This window comes from Ochotona curzoniae, unplaced genomic scaffold (genome assembly GCF_017591425.1).
Source record: "Ochotona curzoniae isolate NIBS_2020 unplaced genomic scaffold, NIBS_Ocur_1.0 contig_64, whole genome shotgun sequence".
Taxonomy (NCBI): Eukaryota; Metazoa; Chordata; class Mammalia; order Lagomorpha; family Ochotonidae; genus Ochotona; species Ochotona curzoniae.
The window spans coordinates 7,843,748-7,867,027 of NW_024466502.1; the positions used below are offsets into that span (position 1 = coordinate 7,843,748).

Consider the following 23,280-nt stretch of genomic DNA (forward strand, 5'->3'; position numbering starts at 1 on the left):
CTCTTGATAGAATCTTTTCATTATAATCACACCGTATTACCTAGAATAATTGTATTTATGAGACAATATAATTTTAACTTAAAGGTTTTCTTGGATGTTTCAACATTAGAAAAATTTTATTTTATTGCAACGCTGCATGCTTATAATAGCAGTTTGACTAATCTTATGACAAATCAGAAGGCATTTCCCTCCATTACAGCATCTGGGATCTATTGTATGTTTGCTGTATGGACGGACACTGAAATAGACTGGTGTGCTGCAGTTGCTCTGTTGTTTTGTTTGGTCTCTAGCTGCTCAAATGAAAAAAGTGTGATTTTAATAAAATGTATTGTTTTAAGCTGAACTTCTGTAAGACTCAGTGTAGCTAAGCCAAGTGTGTGGGGTTTCTGTCCTGCTACAGGTCCTTCGGGTGGTTCGGCTCATCAAGATTTCACCTGCCTTGGAAGACTTTGTGTACAAGATATTTGGCCCAGGAAAAAAGCTCGGCAGCCTGGTTGTGTTCACAGCCAGCCTCCTGATCGTGATGTCGGCGATCAGCCTGCAAATGTTCTGCTTCGTTGAGGAGCTGGACCGCTTCACCACCTTCCCAAGGGTAAGAGTCAACGCCCCAAATGTTTCACATCAACGCAACTTAACTTCAGCTGTGGTTGAAATAAGATCCTATTTTTGACAACGGGATAAATTTCAAGATTTAAAATTGCCTCTTCGATGGCATACACATGTTGGGGCACATTTTCAGCACTGAAATTCAGGCCCTATATTCAAGTCCTAAGACTCTGGGAATAACTTCATTAGAATCAGATACTGAAAGCAAGATCAAAGAAGGTAGGGTTCCTAACACCTATCAACAAAAACAGCAGAAATTTAATGTTCCCATATTCTGTTTCTCAGAGATAATACCACTAAATTTGTTTTGTAGTTCATGTATTTTTATGTCAGGTATAATCTAGAAGAAAACTTTTGATTTCCAATAAGAAAAACTCATGACCCCTTCAGATTTGAAATGTCTTTAGAGTGTGATCTCTGAAAAACTCCACATTCTTAACAACTAAAAGTCATCTATAAATAATACACATGTGTGTGAATAGTACACATGTAAAAGAAACAGCCTTTAGCCAAAAGAAGTGGAAATTTAAGTGAACTTAAATATGTAAAAAAGCATAATGACCAAGAAAAATGGTGTATATAATTTTTTAAATGAAAACTTAATATTTCAGTCAACTTTTCTTTAAGTTCCTTGTATTATCTGCTATACTGCAGATTTCCCATCCATTATCCCCAAGCATTTACTGAGATTGGCCTACCAGGAGCCAAGCAGTCTGGGTGGGCCTGGAAGCATTAAACCCAATGGAATGCTCCTGCAGAAATCCCCAGCTGAGGCAGGTAACTAAACAAGCTTGGGGCCCTGCAACCTTTGACCAAGGCAGGCGCAAGGCTTGCTGGGAACCCAGAGGTGGAGCCATGACCGGAACGTGAAAGTCCCGGAAGGGTTATTGGAACATAGTGCCTGAGGAGCTTTTGGGTGCAACCAAAGGACGTGTAAGGGGACAGCGTTCCAGCCAAGGACCCGTATACCTAAAGTCTCAGCTAAGCAATTTCTTGTTCTAGAACTTAAAGAAAAAAGAATCAGACGTAAGGGGAGGATAGAAGGTCAAGGAACTCTGAAGTTGGTTGCAAGTGTGATTGGATTTCAGCGCTAATAATGAGATCAGAGATAGAGGTTAAAGATGCATGAGGCCAAACGGATCGTGACCCGAAGTTCTGAGATGGAAGAAGGCCATGTCCAAGTGCCTGGGTTAGTGACAGGCCTGGGGGTCTGAGCTGGCAGGTGTGGAAGTGGACAGGACTAGCCAAACTGAAAAGTCACAACCAGACTGTCTTCCTGTTCTGTGCTCCTGGCTGTCACAGGCAATTCCAGGTCTGCTTCCGCAGTGCTCCATTTCCCACTGAATGTTACAGCGGTGGTCAGCTGATAAGTGGAGCAGGAATATGAAGAGGAGGATTCGTTTATGGGCAAACCCTCCTGAGCCGAAATCATCTGCTCCTTTAGGCCCCCAAAGATTCATGGCAATAATAATAATAATAATAATGATGATGACGACTAGGAGTGGAAGAGTACTGAGCCAAAAGGCAAAAAATGCCACAGCTGTAACTCCTGCAAGGAGAAACTTCCAGTGGATACACCTGGGCTAGGCATGGTGCTGTGAGCAGCAGTACAGCACCGCCAGGGTTGGGGTTAGGGAAGGGGAGGCGAATTCATGCTCTTAGCTCACTTCAAGTCTGGGCAGGAGGGTGGCAAGCAAGGAAGCCCACTCCGCTGTTCCGTCCCCTTTGGGCAAGCTTAAAAAGCGGTAACTATCTTACGCACGCTGAAGTTATCGTTACCATGGTTACTTTCTTAGTCTGGGTGAATTCCCATGTTACTGAAGGCCCAGGAGTTAAGCATTGTTCTAGTAACAGCACGTTAAATTGTGGGGTGGGGGACTAAGTACTGTTCTTTATGTACAGTCTTGACTTCAGATACTCCTCTTTTCCCATTTCTTCTCATTTCATCTCACTTGTCTGTGTCTCCAAGCCTCTTTGAGCCACTCAGTTTGAATTTTCCAGATATGAGAAGGATAATATCACCCCAGTATTGTTTGAATTAATGTTATGTAACCAACACATTAATATTCTAATTGGCAAACCCCATCCTTCAGAGAAAGGAGGGTAAAACCTGTGTGTTCCAGATCAGATTAGAATTTGTGGCTAAATGAACTACCAAAACAATTTGTTGAGAATTTGCAGAAACTTTTTGTCTATTTTTGGAGTTGTGAACCAGGAACTTGTATGAAAACCACAGCTTTTTACGTGTGTGTGTGTGTGTGTGTGTGTGTGTGTGTGTGTGTGCCTCTTTCACACGAGATAGATTTTACATCATGCCCCACAGCATTTTTAACTGGGTGGCCCTAGTCAAGTTGTTTTTTAAGTTTCCATTTTTTTCAAGATGCAAAATGTAGGTTAAAAATGGTATTGTCCTCCTGCCTTGAATAATGTCTGAAACAATGCAGCTGGGCCAAGGAAGCACTGTTTGAAAGGCTGGTTTATAGCCTAATTCATTTGAAGTTGGCAGCATCATCAGTCTATCATTCGTGTAAAAGACAAGGCTGCTTTGTAGATTATCCCTGACTTCAGTCCCCCTAGATTTGCTCTCATTTCCAGCCATGATAGTAATTAACTAGCATTGCGTTTTCAGATCTCCAATTACTCAATTGGGCCTTTTGACCTGATTACTTTAACCAGCATCATGAAAGCAGCCCAGCTCTGGCCAGAGCTCTAATCAGTGACTGAGCAGCTGATCATGTCATGTGCCTGCAAGGGGTAGGCTGTTCTTCCTACATACACGTAATTAAAGGTCAATCCCTTAAGATATCAAATTTTGTGAGAGATGTTAAATGTATTACATTTACAAAAAGGAGGCATTGCCATTCCTAATCAAATAAAGCACCAGGCATTGGCAGTTACTTCCTGACTAAGCATCTCCCTCCCTGCTTGTGAGCACAACTGCCTCTTTACCCTGTGGTTGAGTGCTTAATCAATTTGCTAACAAGAGTCAGCCAAAGAACAGCCCCTGAAAAGTGTACGTTTTCCATCACAATAAAAAATATTGAAAATCCTCAAGTAAAATAGAAGCTTGTAGATGCCAGCTTGACTTGAGTCTGGCCATCTCAGAAACTGCCTGCCAGCAACTTCTATAGTGCCATGGAATCAAGCAAGAAAGAAGAGAAGTGTTTGTGTGACTTAGGGAAAGCAAACATCTGCAGGGAGGAGGACTCAGGCAGGGGAAAGTAGAGCTGAGAGGGAAAGACAGGTGCGGTGGTGGTCCTGGGGAATTGATTTTCCCGTGGCATTTTATCCAATGGGATCTTGATTTAGCCAACAGGCGTTGTGTGCTGTCTCCAAAAAACAAACTAAACATGCAATTCAAACAGCTTACATTAGACCTGATTGGATCTTGGACTTTTGAAACTCTCGGTGAGGACTTCACATGGATGTGTGAAGTTGATTTCCCGATTCATTACGTAAGGAGAATGCAGAGAGAGAGAACAGCATCCCAGGCCTACATGGTGACTCGGATGGAGTGTCACCCATGTGGAAGAACCTGGTGCCCTGAGGTATTGATAAACTAATAGGCAGAAGAATCCTAAAGGGAAATGGGGCCCTAAAATCACACCCTTGAAAGGGAATCACCAAAGCCTTTGAGAATTTCACCCAGATGTTCATATGCTGTTGTAGCCCAAGAGGACCAATAGTTTTGGTCCATTTGGTCCATCCATTTTGCTTGTTTAACATTCTTCTTATCCTGCTTCTTATATTATGGATGAGGTACTAACATTATTGAAGCATCTCATTGGGTGGAGTCAGGAAATTGTCAGGACCTGAACTGCACCTGATGCTCCATGTTGCACAACAAGAATGGCATGTTCCAGCTGACGATGAGTGCACAGACAGGGCAAGAGTCATTCCAGAGACTGGTAAGGTGTTACCCAGAGAATGGAATTTTCCTGGAAGGATTCCTTGGGGGAAAGATGTGACCAATCCATTATTCATTATATTGGCCTTGAAAAAAAGTCCTCCTTGCAGAAGGACTTCCAAATAGAAAACAAATCATGTGGAAACAATAAAGGCATTATTAACTCTAGAAAATAGAATGTTCACCTGTACAAGAAGTATACCACAGTCCTTACTTAATTCAACTTATCTCAGCAATGGACATCATTTTCACCATTACAATGATGTAAATCCTGACTGCTCGGCTGGATAAAATTAGGAAAAGAGTTTAGAGAATGGTGATGTGATATAAGTAAGCTTAAATTCTCCTGTACTATATCAAGAATTCAAAATATGTGCAATATGGGTACATCAAGATGAACCAAATGATTCCATGCTACATGCACATTTTCTAAACCTTAATCTACATATATATATTTGAATATATATGTATATATTTGGTTGCCTCATAAACATCTCAACAAAGTATATTCAAAACTAAATTCACTGTGCTCCTTAAATAAGCCACTCTTCAGTGTGGCTTTATGCTAAGGCAAAGTACCAGCTTTGACTCAGGTTTCCTTTAAGAACCCAGGAATCACCTCTTTCTCACTTTCCCCTCCTATTCCCTGCATCTCCCCACATCCCAGTAATATTGAGTCTTATCAATGTTACAGGTTTCACATCTTCCAATCCTGTACCTTTCAGCCACCCTTTTGGCCACCACTCTAATGCAAACCACCATTCTCTCTCACCTTCATTATGCTGTGGGTCTCCCTGCCTCTATCCCATTTCAATTCATCCTCCACTTTGAGTATGAATAACTCCTCTGAAAAATAAATTGCCTTCTGATGCTGTCTCTCAGGTGTTTCCAAGTTCTGCATTCTCTGGGACAAAGAGCAAGCATTTGCATGTGGTGGGCACTGACTCCAACTCTTCAGGTTCATGTTTAAGGGTTTCCCCAACACAAACATGGCGTCTGTCTTGCTCATTGACTCCTCAAGGATGAGGACAGTTAGCTAATGAGTAGGTCTCTGAGCAAGTAAAGAGTGAATAACAATGCCGACTGGTGTCGGTGGTTCTTTCGCAAGCAGCGGGCTCAGGGCACCACACTCTTCCTTCCATTTGCCCCTGCAGGCCACCCATTGGCTCCATGTAGTTATCCTGGCCTTTATCCCAACAGAAATGCCTACATGACCCTGTCCCAGATTATGACTCCATCTGGCTTAAACAATAAGTAAATTTATTCCCAAAGTTCAATACATGATATAGATTTAGGAAGCTGGATCTTATCTGGAATATATTATGTTCCCCCATCCCCAAAAACATGTCAAAATCTTAACCACCAGAACATCAAAATGGAACTGTACATGGTGATGGGACTAAATGCTGGCACTGCAAACCTAGGAACACCTAGGAACTCTTGGAAACATCCAAATCTGAAAGACCCCAGGGGAGACCTTTTCTTGTACTTTCAATAAATAGATAATGCCTTTGTAATGCCTCAATTTCAAACTTCTGTGGTTTAAACAATGAGTTTCTGTTCTCAACCACTCAAAGTTAGTGGTACTTTGTTACAGCAGCCCTGGTAAGGCAACAGAGCTCCTTTCCCCACCTGTTAGCACGATGCATGTGGCATTTCCAGGCTTTGTGGTGATATCTAGAGGAGTAAGTCAGTTCTGCCTTCCCAGCCAGCCTGCTCGGAAGCAAGAAAACCTCTCTGCTTTATCCTCTTTTCCAAATTGTCCCCTGTCTCACAGACAGGATTCCACAATGTTGTCGTCCCTCTTCCCTGGCAAACAAGCAAACAAAAACTGAAAATAACTGGCTTAGATTCATCATGTGTAAGAGTGGGTGTCGGGGAAGAGTCATAGTAAACATAGGAGTGGCAAGCAGAAAAAACCTGCATGAAACTCTTCTTCCCCTTCCCCGCCCTTTGTCTCTAAAGCTCTAATATGCCCCAATACAAACAGCGTCTATGAATTCCCATGTGATTAAGAGGTTTGGGGTGGGGTATACTAATTCACACAGACGTGTCTGGTGTCCAGATAGTTCCCTGCCCAGCACCCAGCACAGGGCCAGCACGGAGTAGAAGAACCATAGAGTTGGTCCTCTCCGTGGCACTGGCCACTTCTGTCACCATCAACATTTTCAGGCAGGCTTTTTGAGGCTGGACGCATGGTGCGTTCCTTAAGCCCCTGGAAGCCCTTGGCTCTGTGCCATTGAAGCAGTAAACAGAGGGCAGAGGCATCAGTGTTTAATCCCATAGGCTTTGGTTTCTATTTAGTGATAAATTTAGTGAAACAACGTTGCCTTCTCAAGTCACGAACCTGCTTTGGAACAGACGTAGGTACATAAGTAAAAAGGACAAGCAGGAGCAGATTCTGCTGTGAGGCCATCTCCAGCAGTCCTGCGTTGTTGGGATGCTGTTAGGAGCACAGTGTAGATGAACTTTTCTCAAGGAGAAGCCCACGCAGGTGCTAAGACGGATGGACGTAAGCAAGGAAAGCCACACACTGTCAACAGAATCAGAAAACAGCTGGCATGCCCTCCCGGTGAAAACATGTTTTCCAACTTAGTATTTTACCTTTTTTTTTTTGAGATAACAGTATAATTTAAATTTTATACTCAGTTGCTCTAGTAGATAAAGAACTCCACATAAAAAAATATATATAGTCTAACAGGAAAATAGCAAGAACCATTCACAGTAGTCAGATGAAAAGATTTACGATTTCACATCAAAACTATGGTAGTTTGATGAAAGCTTCTGAACAGAATAATGAGGATTTTACTGGCTTCCCTCCATTTATTATGTAAAACAACTGCCTTAAAGTTATTGAAATAACTACACCAAAATTCATCATACAACACCAGCTCAATATTATTTTTCTAACTCATTCCATATTGTAAAATAATAAGAAACAGACATTTGTTTTGTAGTTAAAAATTGAGGGTAGTTTTTATTTAACAAATAATATACTAACCTCCATAACATGAACTACTTGAATAAAAATTATTCATTTGTTATAGGTTTTCTTAGTTTACATCCTGTAAATCTAATTACTTGCTCTATTGAATTTTGACTTCTAAACTCATGCCCAAAAGAATAGTTATATAATAAATGCAATAAATACTATGACACAATTACAAATTAATTTCAGTTTCTTCTCCCCACTACCAAAATGACTAATGATGTTTTCAGTTGTACTGAAAAAAAATCAGAAATTTGAAGGAACACCCTGATCTCTAATTATTTTATTTGCCAGACAAAGAGAGAGAACATGATTACATTTTAACTATAACCAATATTTTATCTTGAAGTTTTAAATTAACTATTGCCACAGTCTTTGATAATTTTTATATGCTTTTAAATTTCTTGGAGATATTTCAGATATGTAAAAGAATTAAAGGCTGATAGAGCCCAGTCTGGCGTGGCCACACCCAGGCTGCCAAGCACAGAGTTAGCAGTGGGTCTGAAGTGCTTCCGTCCTCCATCGCAGATCTCTCCTCTTGCTTCCTGCCAGCCAGAACTTCTTTTCCAAACTGAGCTTGCCATCTTAGAATGCATTCTTTGTACCTTTAATGTCTATATAAACACCAACTGAAAATTACATATTTTTATGTATAATTTAAATTTGCTTTACATGGTCTCAGGTTGCCTCCCTTCTCCTACTCACTTTTATTGCTCAACATATTATTTGTAAGATTGACCTATATGGGTGTGTGTGTCACTGTATTTCATTCATTGTCAATGCTGCATAAAATTATATATGTGGTAAACATTTTTCTTGCATAGGTGAATTATTTTTTAAGTTGCATTATCCGCTTATATTCTCAACATCATGTATATGTTTTACTTGAAGTGAGCCAGTTTCACGTATTTCACAACACAGGTGCAGCAGTGTGGTGGTGTCACTATGCCCAGCTTCCACCCACTCTCCTCCCTCCTTATCACCTTTTTTTTTTCTAACTTATAGTGGTGTGCTTTCACTTCACAATCTAAGCCTTAACAGTTCACTAGGTAAAGATATCAGCAAATAACAAATAGAAAATTCAAGAAAAAAAAAGCCCTACTATTCCTCAGGAGTATAAGCAAATGCTATAAACAGTAATTCCACAATGTCAATCTCATGCATATGGATTTCATTTTTTTTTCACTCTGTGGTTTAGTTATCACAGTTCAGGTAAAACATATGTCTTTTGGTGACTGGCTTATTTGACGAGGCATAATGGTTTTCAGTTGCATTCATTTAGTTGTAAATGACAAGATTGCATTCTTATGAGGCACTTCCCGTAGAACGTGTGCGCGTGTGCGTGTGTGTGAGACGTTGTCTTTATCTAGTAATCAGTCATGGCCATCTGGGTTGATTCCATATGTCAGTCTATGTAAATTCCCTGCTATACTCGGGGGTATGGACAACTCTCTCCCATGCTGACTTCAGTCATGTCTGTTTCGTGCCAGTACCAAGCTGTTTTAATGCATTCTGTCTTGAAGTCCAGTATTGTGAGGCTTCCAGCTTCATTTTTTTAAGTTTACTATAGCTATCTGGGATCTCTTGTGCTTCTTTATGACTTTCAGCAGCATTTTCATCTCCCCCACCCCAACATGTGAGAGAAGGTCCTAAGTGTTTTGATTGGGATACTATTGAATCTGTAAACTGGTTTCTGTAATGTGGAAATTGTAGTGACATTAACTTTACCAGTCCAACATGGCAAGCAAAAGATTTTCCAAGTTTTGGCAGATTTTTCCAAGTTTCAGTGTCGTCTTCTACTTCTTCCTGAAATGTTCCGTGATTTTCATTGTAAATATCCATTACATCCTTGGTTAAACTTATTTCAACCTTAAATCAGTTTTTTTGCAGCTGTTGTAAGTAGTATAGATCTTACAAGGTTTTTTCTCAGCCATGGAACTTCTTCTATATGCAAAAGCTATTGATTTTTGTTTGTAAAGTTTATATTCTGCAACGTTACCAAATTCTCAAAGTTCCTGTAGTGTGTTAGTGGACGTAGAGTCTGGCTCCCTTACAGATAGAATCATGTCATCTGCATACAGAGATGGTTTGACTTCCTCCTTTCAAATATATGTCCTTTTAATTTCTTTTGCTTGCCTCTTGTCTCTGGCTAAAACTTCCACGAATTTATTTAATAACAGTGGAAGACTAGCCATCCTTGTTTGGGTTCAGGTCTTAATGGAAATGCCTCCAACGTTTTACCTTTCAACATGATTCTCAATGTCGGTATTTCCTAGATTGCCTTGATTTGTTGAGTAATGTTCCTTCTATACCAAATTTTTAAGGTTTTTTTTTTAATTATGAAAGGATTGTATTTTATCAATGCTTTCTCTGCATCTATTGAGATAAACATATGCTTTTTGTTCTTCACCTTGTCGGTGTGATGTGTCATATTTATTGCTTTGTAGAGGTTGAGCCACCCCTGCATATCAAGGATAAATTCCACTCAATCCAAATGGATGACCTTTCTGATGTGTTGCTAGATTCATTTAGCTAGTATTTTGTTGAGAACTTTTACATCTGTGTTCATCAGGGATATTGGTTTATAGTTGTTTCTTGAATCATATTTGTTTGGGAATTAAGTGAAGGCCTCAGAGAAGGAATTTGGGAGGATTACTTTCCTTTCACTTGTTTTTGAATAGTTTAAACTTAATTGGAATTAGTTCTTGAAAACAGGAGCAGTGAAGCCGTCTGCTCCTGGGCTTTTCTTTGTCAGGAGGATGTTTATTACTGACCAATCTGTTTTAGTTAGCAGTCTACTTAGGATTTCTATGTTCAGTTTAAGCAGATTACATGTGTCCAGAACCTACTCATTTCTTCTAGATTTTCCAACTGATGGGTCATGGCTGTTTGCATCAATTATGATGATTCTTTGTGTATCTGTGATGCTTTTTGTTTTCCTTTTCATTTCTAATTATACTGATTTGGGTAAATATTGATTTTGTTTATTTTAAAAATACAGGTCTTCACTTTCACTAATCTTAAATTTTAATTATTTCTTTCTGCTATTTTAATTATTTCTTTCTGCTAACTTTGGTTTTGGTTTGTTGCTGTTTTCCTAAATATTTTAGATGCATTGATAGGTCTTTTATGTGATGCTTTTCTGATTTTTTGATGATTTCTCATGCTTTTTCTCATTTCTTGTAGGTATTAACTGATTTGAACTTCTCTGTTAACATTGCTTTCACTGTATTCCATAAATTTTGCTACGTTGTCCTGTCCTATTCATTTGTTTCTAGGAGATTTTTGTTTGTTTGTTTGTTTGTTTTTTGTTTTTTTTATTGTTGCTTACATTGTATTATGTAGTACAGTTTTATAGGCGCTGGGGATTCCCCCCACCCCTCCCACACCCCTCCCCCCATGGTGGATTCCTCCACCTTGTTGCATAACCATAGTTCAAGTTCAGTTGAGATTCATTGCTTGCAAACACATGCCTAGCATGAAGTTCAGCGTCTTATTGTCCAGATAAGTTCAGTGGCCTCTTGGGGAGACCTTCTATGGTCTGAAGATAGGTCTGACAGAGTAAAGATCCGGTCAGTTAAAAGCCCCAACAAGGCCTCAGTATCAATATACAACATTATGGAATTAATTGACATAGTATTGGGTAAACAATATGTTAAAAATAATGCAAGTTCCATTCTTTGAAACCTCTGGGTTGAGACAGTATCAATGACAGGTTCAAAAAATAACAAACAACCATACAAAAATTACAGGTTAAATCAAGGCAAACGTGGTATCTAATCTTTTGGGATTCACTCATTTCCCTTAGCATTATAGTTTCCAGTTGTGCCCATTTAGCCAAAAAGAACTGCATTTTGTTTTTTTTAATAGCTGAGTAGTATTCCATGGAGTAGATGAACCAAAGCTTTCTTATCCGATCTTCTGCTGGTGGGCATTTCGGTTGCTTCCATGTTTTTGCAATTACTGATTGTGCTGCAATGAACATAGGGATGCATGTTGGTTTGTCGTAAAACAGGTGTTTTGGATATATTCCTAGGAGTGCTATTGCTGGGTCATATGGTATGCAGATTTTGAGTTGTTTGAGTGTTCTCCAGACTGATTTCCATAGAGGCTGTACCAATTTGCAGCTCCACCAGCAGTGGAGTAGGGTCCCCTTTTCCCCACATCCTTGCCAGCAAGCGTCGTTGGTGTTCTTGTTTATGTGGGCCAATCTTGCTGGTGTTAGGTGGTACCTCATCGTTGTTTTAATTTGGATTTCCCTTATTGCTAGGGAGCTAGAACATTTTTTCATATGTTTGTTTGCCATTTGGACTTGTTCCTTTGTGAAATGTTTGCCCATTTCCCGTGCCCATTTCTTGAGTGGCTTGTTCGTTTTGGTTTTTTGGTTGTTTTGAAGTTCTTTGTATATCCTGGAAATTAGCCCCCTATCGCCTATATCGTGTGCAAAGATCTTCTCCCACTCTGTGGGTTGCTTTTTTACTTTGTTGATTGTTTCCCTTGCTGTACAGAAGCTTCTTAGTTTGATGAGGTCCCATTTGTTTATTCTGTTCTCAACTGCTATTGCTTTTGGTGTCCTTCTTAGAAAGTCGGAACCTACTCCTAGGTCTTGCAGGGTATTTCCTACATTTTCCTGCAAGAGTTTGAAGGTTTCTGGATGTAGGTTTAGGTCTTTTATCCATGTAGATTGGATCTTGGTGTATGGTGATAGATGTGGGTCTATCTTTTTGTTTCTGCAGGCTATCAGCCAGTTGTCCCAACAACATTTACTAAAGAGGCCTTCCCACTTGCTTGAGTTGTCATTGGTCTTTTTGTCAAAGATTAATTGGCTGTATTTGTGTGGGTTCCCTTTTGGTGCTTCTATTCTATTCCATTGATCTTCCTTTCTGTCTTTGTGCCAGTACCAGGCTGTTTTGATAACCACTGCTCTATAGTATGTCCAGAGGTCCGGGATTGTGATTCCCCCTGCTAACTTCTTATTTTTCAGGATGGTTCTAGCTATTCGTGGTTTTTTGTGTTTCCAGATGAACTCTTGAATCATTGTATCCAGTTCCGTGAAGAATGTTTTGGGCAATTTGATTGGAATTGCATTGAAAATGTATATTGCTTGTGGTAGTATAGACATTTTAATGATATTGATTTTGCCTATCCAGGAGCACGGGATGTTATTCCATCTTTTGAGGTTTTGTTCAATTTCCTTTTTAAATAGTTTGTAGTTTTCTTCGAATAGGTCTCCTACGCTTTTGGTTAAATTTATTCCCAAATACTTCATACTTCTCTCTACTATTTTGAATGGTATCCTGTTGGTTAGATCTTCTTCCATCTTGGTGTTATTTGCGTATGCTATGGCTGTTGATTTTCGTTCGTTAATTTTGTACCCCGCCACTCTGCCAAACTCTCGTATAAGTTCTAGCAGTTTCTGTATTGAGTCTTCTAGGAGATTTTTTAAATTTTCCTTTTGATCCTTCTATGATCCACTGTTCATTCAATATTGTGTTACTCTCCATGTGTTTTCATATTTTTTAGAATTTTTTTATTTGCATATTTTTTAGAATTTTTGACTTAATAGATTTCCAGCTTCATTCCATTGTGATCAGAAAAATATATGATTTCAGAAAAGATGTGTGATGTGATTTTAATTCCTTTGTCTTTACTCAGGCTTGCTCTATGACCCAGCATATAATCTAACCTAAATCTGGTTATAGTAGATAAAAAGAATGTGTATTTTTCATTTGTGGGATGAAATGTTCTGTATATGTCCATTAGGCTCAGTTGGTCCACAGTATAGATTCAATCTGTGTGTCTTTGTTGATTCTCTGTCTAATAAGTCTGTCCACTGATGAAGTTGGGTGTTGAATTCCTTCATTATTAACATATAGGTCTCTCCAAAGGGAGACCTAGATTGTGTTAAATAGCCCAGTGACCTGGCATTGAATGCACATGTATTTATTATAGTCATTTTTCCATCCTTTCACTTTCAGCCTGTATCTTTACTGGTGAGGTTATTTCTTGTAGGCCACAAATAATGCTTTTAATTAATCCAGCCAGCCTATAACTTTTGATTGGTGAGTTTAGGCCATTTGCACTCACCATTTTCTGTAAATATTCTCATGTTTGCTTTGGATTTTCTTTGTATTGTTTCTAGAAGATTCTCTAGCACATTCTTTCATTATGGTAACTATCATTCTACATTTTAGCCTCAATTACAGGTTTGGCACAAAAAAATTGTGTCAGAAAATTCTCCAATTCCTGTTTTTTGAGAAGGTCTATACATTGCCTTAATGCGTAAATGAGCACTTTACTGGATATAATAATCTGGGTTGGAGATGATTTCTTTCAGGACCTGGAGTGTGATTCTCCATTCTCTCCTAGCTTGAAGGGTTTCTGATGAGAAGTCAGCAATTAGTTAGATTGGGGATCCTGTGAAAGTAACTTGGCTTTTCTTTTGTGTGTATTTTATAACCTTTTATTTGTGTTTTACTGTTGAAAGTTTTGACTTTACTCTGTCGTGGTGAAGTGCCAGAGTCCAGCTCCAGCTGAGTTTGGGACTCGATAAGGGTGCGTGGAATAGGTGTAGAGAAAAGAAAAGGACCACTACAATTCCAGGATCATGATGGACAATGCGAGAAAGCTGTCCGCTTTATTTATACAGAAGCTGTCAAACTCTGGCTCAGACTTTTTATGTCATGGTCAAGTGGGAGTTTCCAAGGATAATTCTGCTGTTTGTTTCACCTTAAAGCAGGATGTTATCCATCCTGACCCTGTGGTCAAGAAGTTCTCAATAGATGGTGCATATCAGCCAGTAACACATTCCTACTACAATCCTCACTCTACAACTTAATCTTAAATCAGTTAAGGAAGGAAATGCATCACAGAAGGAGGGACCTAAAGATCAAGGATGGTCAAGTGGGCAGCAGAGACAGAGACAGCATGAGTTATAAAAGGCCCGTTAGCTAAGACGTTATCAGCAACATCAACTTCCAAGCTCACACTGATAGTAAACACCAACTCCGCAGAGGCAGACAATGGTTAAATAGATTACAGAATTCTCAGCGGGGTTGTCCAGTGTCCATGCGAAGGGAGGTGGAGCTGCATTCAGGTGGTTGTAGAGACATCCGCCGAGCCCTGCCGTGTAGTGGCAAATTCCTTGTGACCCTGCCTGCAATGGAACAATACTCTTCACACCTTTGTGTCTTCCACACCCACTGCACGGACCCCAGCAGTGAAGATCATTTCTGATCAAGCTTCTCAGGAATTCGATGTGCTTCCTACACTTCAATATCCCTTCCCTTCTCCTCATTCTGGAAGTTTTCCATTATTTTGCTGAAGTAGACCTTCTAACCCACTCTTCATTTCACCTCAGGAATTGCTTAGCTATATGTCTTTGAGTACTTAATTCTGTCTCCTAGATCTTGAATGCAGTTTTGAGTGTTTCTAATTTTTTCATCTTGTTTTTTATCAGACTGCGATGTTACCAAGGTTTTGTCCTTTGCCTTGGATACTCCTTATCTTCTGCATCCTCAAGCCTGTTGTTGAGGCCTTCCACTGTATTATCTATCTGGTGTATTGAATATTTGTTTCTCATATCATACCTGATTTCCCTTCAGTGTTTCAGTCTATGCTGAATTTTCCATCCGTGTCCTGTGTGGATTTTTTAATTTCAGCAGTTTGTATGCTTTTCAGTAATCCTGAGATCATTTTTCTTCCAGTTCTTCTCAGGCACTTCATTGATCTCTTCATCTTCACTTTCTAGTGTTCAGGAATTTTTGTTACTCCTTGTGGAGAGTCATAACATCTTTCTGGTTTTTATTTCTTGTATTTCTGCAGTTATTTTAGGCATTTCTGGAAGAACTTCTTGTTTCTCTCCTCTGATTTTTATCTTTGACCAATTCTTCTGTGGCTTGGAGCAGTGACTGCTTCTCAAGTAGATATCATGTAAGTGCTGAAGTGTGGGGTCCAGGAAAACACCTAGGTTGGGTGTAGTGGTGGTGAGCTTGCTGGAAACTCAGCTAAAACTTCTGTCAGAGTTCTGGAAACACAGTGTTTCCTTCATTCTTTTCATATCCCAGTGTAATCTAAGTTAGCGTGGCTATCTTGGATCTCTTAGTAGATGAGTTCCAAAATAGTTCTGCCATGCCTACCCCTAGTGTACATATCTTGCATAATCCCCTCTCACTGGGAAGGCGGTCCTTGTGCGTGATGGGATTTTACTCCTGTGAATGGGTTTCTAATTGTTTCTGAGTGAATGAGAAGGAAATTATGTTGGGTCGGTCTGACTTCATCAACCATGCTGGTTCCTCCCTTAGCAGAGAGATTTCAAGTGTGTTTCCATTGTTAACACTGAAGGAATGATCTGCCATACTGTGGGAGAGTGACGTGGTGAGGGCCAGAGGATGGCCTGGGGGAGGGGAAAGAGGGAGAAATAGGTCTGTGAGGCACCCCTAACTGGCAGCCATCAATAAATCAAAGTTCTAAGTTCTACAACCGTAAGGAACTAAATTCTTCCAACCCAAAAGAGTTGAAAAGAAAATCCTCAGGCTCCAGGTGAGACCAAAGTCCCACTAAGCCCTTGAGTTCAATCTTGTGAACAGACAGCACAGTGATAGCATGCCCACACTTCTGAGCTACGGAGGATATAGGATGTTAAATGAATGTTGCCTTAAGAAGCAAAATCTGTAGATTTATCAATCTACAAGGTTATTATGAATAATAATTCACAGGAGTAAAATCCCATCACGCACAAGGACCGCCTTCCCAGTGAGAGGGGATTATGCAAGATATGTACATTAGGGGTAGGCATGGCAGAACTATTTTGGAACTCATCTACTAAGAGATCCAAGATAGCCACGCTAACTTAGATTACACTGGGATATGAAAAGGTTATTATGAATAACCTTGTAGATTGATAAATATAAATGTGAAATAAACATCTAAGGTATGCAACTAGAATAGGATTATTTCTACACCTTTGAATAGACGTCTTTTCAAGTCTAATAGATAAATCTGTATTCCAGAGTAGTTTTGCTAACGGATCTGCTCCCAGCAGTTGTAAGAGTATTCTGTACTGCACAACTCAGCAACACTTGTTATTTCTAGCCAAATTTACATATTCCTGTAAGTATTTAGTCCTTTACTTAACCCGGATTGATTTGGGTGGGGAAAAGCTTCCGTGACACAGGAAAGAGTTTTATTTTGGTTTGATAATATTCAAATTATCACAACTGTCACAGTGCCATTTTTAAACTATTCATTCACTGTGGTGCTAATTCTACCATAAAATGATTCCATAGCTGATCGCCAGCTCTTTGTCATCTCCTTACCCTGTTGGATTTTTCTGGCTTATCTCCTCTCTGGAAGCTCAGCCCAGTACGTATCCTCTTTTGTGGAAGTAGCTCAGTTACCAGTGTCTTCCTTTCCCACATGCAAGAATTTGCCCCTTTGGCCTGAAGCCATATTTCAAATGAATGATTCGCAGACATCATAAAGTCTGTCACCTCTGCAGCTTTCATGACAGGTTGAGTAACTCTTATTTAAAGAGCTAAGGTCCAGAAGCATTGTGGATTTTGAATGTTTTTTTGGAATATTTGTGTGTACATAATGACATATGTTGGGAATGAACTGAATCCTTAACACAGATTCAGTTAAGTTGCACATGCACCCTACCCTCCTTTCCTGCAGATAGTTTTACGGTATTTTCAGTGTGTTTGTGTTGTGATCACAACCAGTTTTGTGACATCATGTGTAGAGCTTTCCACTTGTGGTGTTACAACAGTACTCAAAGTATGGGTTTTGGAGCATTTCTGATTCAGAATTTTTGAGTATAGACCATCTATATTTTCCTGGGATCTTTCATAGGCTGTTAAAAAAGATGGCATTGTATCTAGAATCTCTAATTTTCTTTTAAAAAGAAGACTTAATTTTTATTGCAATGACAAATATACAGAGAGGAGGAGAGACAGAGAGGAAGATCTTCCATCTGTTGATTCATGCCCCAAGTGGCCACAACAGTCAGGGCTGTGCTGATCTGAGCCAGGAGGTGGAGCTTCTTCCAGGTCTCCCACACAGGTGCAGGGTCCCAAGGCTTTGGGCCGTCCTCAACTGCTTTCCCAGGCCACAAGCAGGGAGCTGGCTGGGAAACGGGGATCCTGGTGAATGCAAGGCGAGGACTTTGGCCACTGGCTATCATGCTGGGCCCTTATGATTCTTTTTTAAATGAGTAATCATTTTTCCACATATTTTCAGAATCTGGGGCCATGAGTCAATTTTTGATCTGAATAAAAACCCTCCCTGCCTGTCTGTCAGTTGGATGTGCATTTTCCTACAGACACAACCTGGGGCGGGCCATGCTGATGCTTCCCTCGCGTCAGCCATTCCACATTTCTTTGCCTTCATTTGCATTAAGGTTCCTGTGTCCTCTCTAAGTATTACTCCTTTGTCCAGAAGCCATTGTTACAAACTGTCTGATAGATCCACTCACAATGGAAAAGAAATAAAGCGCATGCCTGTTTTTTGGTTGTTCCCGGTATCATCAGTGCTTCCTAAATGGAGCTCTCAGGTGCACAGACTCAAATAAATGTACTAACTGTCCTCTTGAACTGGTGCAGAGCCAAGAACCTAAGAAAAAAATCAAATAACTTATTTCCTAGACAGGAAAGCATTAAATGGAATTCAAATAAGCCAAAGGAGGAGTATGGCGTCACAGATGTACTCAGCTTTAATGTACTCACGAAGATGTCCTCAATAGTAGTTACCAAATTCTAAAAACTTACCTGTGACAAGCACTGTACTGCCAACTACCGTCTTGTTTAATAAGAGAATGATTATGTCTCGGGAGGGAAGTCCATGAAGAGAATGTATAGCAACTATGTAATAAACAATTATTTCAAAGATAGATTCCCAATTAAACTGGTAAATATATCGTGACAATAGAATACTGGACTGTCTGCCATTGTCCCTGTCTGCCATGTCAGGATGCACTCAAATAGCAGAATGATGGACTTATGACTGCTTATGAAGAACTATACTATTGTAATAAGTTAGGGGAAATCAGTGGAGGGAGGGAATTTGAGGAGTGAATGAGGGAAATTCCAGAGCCTATGGAATTGTATCATAAAATAAAAATAAAATAAAAAGTGAAATGAGAACAAGAACAATAACCAAAAAGATGAGTGCGTGTGATGTCAGGGTTTGGGTAATGGTGTGAGAGGAGAGCAGCGCATCCTGAAGAAGATCAATGAGACGTGCAGAGACACTGGGAAAGAACACCTCGTGCCAGCTGCCGCTGACCGGAACTACGACACAGGGGAGTCGTACAAGACTTTTTACTCTTCCTTATTTCTTTTCCTGAAGAACAGTAGAAAAGCTATTTTGAGGAAAGCTGCTTTGGAAGGAATGTTATTTCTCTGAGGGGGTGTTTCCATGGAACAAAATTCATTTTTTTATTGACCAAAGACCAGGATTGATGACCAACTGAGGAATTTCAAACATCTTTGGCAGTAATTTTGATTTCTTTCGTGAAGCTATTACTTTCTCAAACCTTTCATAGCCTCGTAAACTTGAGCCCTATCTGTGGCATTAGGACAGATGCTTTTCCTCACCTGGACATGACTGTGCACTAGAAACTTGCAGTTTGGTTTAAATTTGGAAAGGATAGCATGATAATCGCCTAATGTAACTGCCTCCCCAAAAATAGCTTTAAAATTCAATTTGTGTCCTTTCTGCAGTAACACAGGGTATTTGTTTTGCTCTCATTTGAATTTACTTTTGCAATGGCATATCAATGACAGGTGATAACAGCCTGTGCACTGCCTTTTAAGGTGTAATGTTAATCCTGTGTGCATCAACAGAGGTGGCTGTCTTTCCTTGTTTGTTATGGATATCACTCGTGGACCGAATGCATTTATCATTTCCTTGACTAAAATATCCTTATATTTGTACCCTGTCCCCAAACACACACTCTTTCAGGATGTATGTTTTTATATTTCTTTTTTTTTTTTTGGCAGTTTTCTACCAATCATCTTATCTGTACTTCCCTGGACTATCAATTGTCATATTACATGGGAATTTTAATAATCATTCTACTCCATTGTACCAATGTCAACAGTGAATGTGTCATTAATAAGAACTATCAATGTCTTAGGTTTTCCCAGATGAGAAAGTGACTGCATTATTAAATATTTTGCTGAGTCCTGCCTACAAAAAAAACCCCTGTATTCAGATTTTGCATCTGTTCTCTCATGACTACTTATGATTGTCCATTAATAAACATGAGGTTGTTTTAGTTAGAGGATTATCAGGATGGTTCGAAGTAGGTAATAGATGCAAATTACAATGTACCCTGCTTATTATAGTGAGTTAACAAATAGCAGTGCCTAGTGTCATTCTTAACTGACATGGAAAGCCAACTTTTTAAAAAAAGATTTATTTCTTTTTATTGGAAAGTCAGATATACAGAGAGGAAAAGAGACAAAGAAGAAGAACTTCCATCCAATGATTCACTGCCCAAGCAGCCACAATGGCCAGAGCTGAGCTGATACAAAGCCAGTAGCCCGGATCCTCTTCTGGGTCTCCCATGTAGGTGCAGGGTCCCAAGGCTTTGGGCTGTCCTCGACTGCCTTCCCAGGCCACAAGCAGGGAGCTGGCTGGGAAACAGGGCTGTTGGGATAAGAACTGGATCCCAGTGTGTACAAGGCTAGGACTTTAACCAACAGGCCACCACACCTGGCCTGAAAACCAACTTCTTTACATGACTAAATTCCAAGCAATACTAAGACAATTCAATATAAAGATCTCTCCAATAAATGATCTGGGCATCTACTGTATACTGGGTGCTCAGTGTTCTGTGTTATAGAACAAGGTTACACTTTAATTGTATACTTTTAATCGGAATTTTGCAACATTCTACAAAAATACAAAAGACTAAAACAAATGTCTAGCTCAGAAAAGTAGCTGCAGGATTAATACCAGAATCTGAAGTAGTTTATAGTTAACTCTTTCCTATGCAGAACTAAGCAAAGGGCCAGTTTTTGAATCCTATACAGAGTCACTCCTTTTTTCACTTCACTTGAGTATAATATCATGAGCCTTACTGAGCTGAGATAGTGAGGTGCCCAACCCTCTGGTGTCTCTGATACTTTCTCTGTAAATCAATTTAAAACCTTGATTTCCAGACAATGTCATGGGATGAAGTGTCCATGTACACATGTATGAGTGTGTCTCTAAACAAATGGAAGCTGTAATCTTATACTGTACAATGCCCACAAGGCAGACAGCATCAGTCCATACTAGACGGGGTACAGACAGAGCACTGAGAGCCAGCTCAAATTTAGAGCTGTAGTACTTTAACTCTTTGTTTGCTTCCATCCTTCCCATTTCCCAGGAGTAACCAGTTCAGAGATCCTGGGCACAAAAGGGGAGACACTGGGCAAAGCACAAATATCTCACATCAGTTGAACAAATGTACATGATCAATTTCTCTGAGCAAACACTCTATCAATTGTTCAATAAAGTATGCCTACTAGTAGAAAACATCAGAAAGAGATTTCTGTTAACTTTCTAGGCAGATGTCATGCTTCCCGGCTCTTGGAATAAAATATTTCAGACTGAGTAAGGCCACAAAAAGGATGATGGAGAGAAGTATGCAATAGAGAGGAGGAAGAACACCATGTCAAAGGGAGGAAGTGCGATTCAGTCCATCCTATAATTGCTGAAACTCCAACAGTGTTTCTTGTATTTTGCTTTGTTCTAAATAGAATATAATGTGTCCAATAAGTATTGCACCATGTCAAACAAATTTAAGCCAACTTTTAAATAATCTGAAGGGAAGCAATAAAACTATATTAAGGTTAGGAACAAAAGCAAGATGCAAAACCCATAGAGCTCATCACAAGGACATCTATATTTCCTGGTGTTGAGACATAAGGATGACTTTAATTATTCCAGCAGATACACTTAGGTAGGTAAATGTGGTAAATGTGTCCGAGAATGTTCTGCAGTAATTATGAGTAACAAATGGCTTCCTAGACAGCAATTACTATTCTTAATATAGTCCAGAAAGCTATTTCTCCAGCAATCACTTTCATAGTAACAGTTACTGTATATGAGTAATTTTTGCATCTGAGACCCTTTAAGAACTGTACATAGATTGAAAGGAGTCAGAGAATTTGCTTACATATATTAATATCCACACATATAGAGCCACAGTGCTTTAAAAAATTAAAGTTAACAGAGAAGTGGACAAGATCTTATATTCAGTATATTCAACAAAGTAGCATATTACTAAGAAAGTACAATAATAAATTATTAAGACTAGTGATGGCTACAGAACATTTGCTGGAGAGTACAGGGTGCTAGACTCATGATCTGTGCGGTATCTTACTGATAAGTTAGAGCAATAGTACTTAAAGTATAAAGAAAAATAAGATATGATACTTAATCTTGATGAGTGAAGGGTTATCTAGGTTTAAAATAATGAAATAGGGCCCGGCGCGGTGGCGCAAGTGGTTAAGTCCTCGCCTTGCACGCCTGGGATCCCATATGGGCGCCGGTTCTATCCCAGCAGCCCCACTTCCCTTCCAGCTCCCTGCCTGTGGCCCGGGAAAGCAGTTGAGGACAGCCCAAAGCTTTGGGACCCTGCACCTGTGTGGGATACCCGGAAGAGGCTCCTGGCTTCAAATCGGCATAGCATGGGCCGTTGCAGTCACTTGGGGAGTGAATCATCAGACAGAAGATCTTCCTCTCTGTCTCTCCTCTCTGTATATCCGCCTTTCCAATAAATAAAAATAAATCTTTAAAAAAAAATAATGAAATAAATCATAGAGAAGAATGGTACAATTTACTATCCAAACCATCATTAATAGCTTTTAAGGGTAATAGGGAACATAAAGCCTTAATTTATTATCCATGTCAGTAAGAAACCTCTGTCTAATTTTTATGTTCATGTATAGCACACTGTCAGCAAGGAAACACCAACATTCTCATATACAGCAGTTGTCAGTGAAACCTCTGGGATTCGTTTCTATATCATGACACCAAAGAGCATTTTTGCCATTTGGTGTAATAGCTGCATTTCTAGAAATCTGTAAGGAACAACATGAAAAGTGACCAAGAAGCACTCTTCATTGCATTATTTTGTCATTGTGAAGTCATTGAAAACAACCTTGAATGTACAGTTGTATTGCAATAGGGTAATGTTTTACATAAGGGCACTACAGATTATTCTTGGAAATTGGAACTAGGAGGTCAGCTTACATTGATGGAAAAAAATATTTTGACTCCGTGAATGAAAGAAATCTTCAAAAAGTTTATGGAAATACATATTATGATGAAACTCTCCATGGATTTCTAAAAATTTTGTAGCACAGTATTGTGTTTTCATGAACCAAGAGTAAAATATCAATATCAAAATATCTAGTCCTCTGTGGTCTAGATCTGCTGATGAAATGTACCATTTACATGATGGAAATGTAATGTAATTGACATTAGCAAAATCAACAGTTAAGAAATAGTTCTGCTTCTTAATTAATAAATACTCCAAGAAACTGAAGTTTCTGTACCTGGAAAAAAATTAATTCAGAAGTCCCCTATTTGCATATTGTTCAGGTCTCATTTTCACAGCTGTTTGTCAGATAGTTGGTTGCATTTCAAAATTATTTTACCATAATTGGTGGGAAGGATACTGCAGCCAAAAATAGGCTCTGCCAGGAAGGTGGTAGGAGAGAAAGATCAATTCATTTAGTTCATCATGAGATTGTACCATAAATGTTTCTAGCACAAATTTTAA

General features: G+C 39.4%; 1 protein-coding gene across 1 annotated transcript in view; it reads left to right on the forward strand.

The window, feature by feature from the left end:
• Positions 1-23,280, forward strand: part of NALCN (sodium leak channel, non-selective) — a 287,262-nt gene that overhangs the window by 133,818 nt on the left and 130,164 nt on the right. Inside the window, exon 13 of the mRNA XM_040991012.1 lies at positions 401-592. Within this exon, the coding sequence (XP_040846946.1) occupies positions 401-592 (192 nt within the window). The remainder of the gene's footprint in view (positions 1-400; positions 593-23,280) is intronic.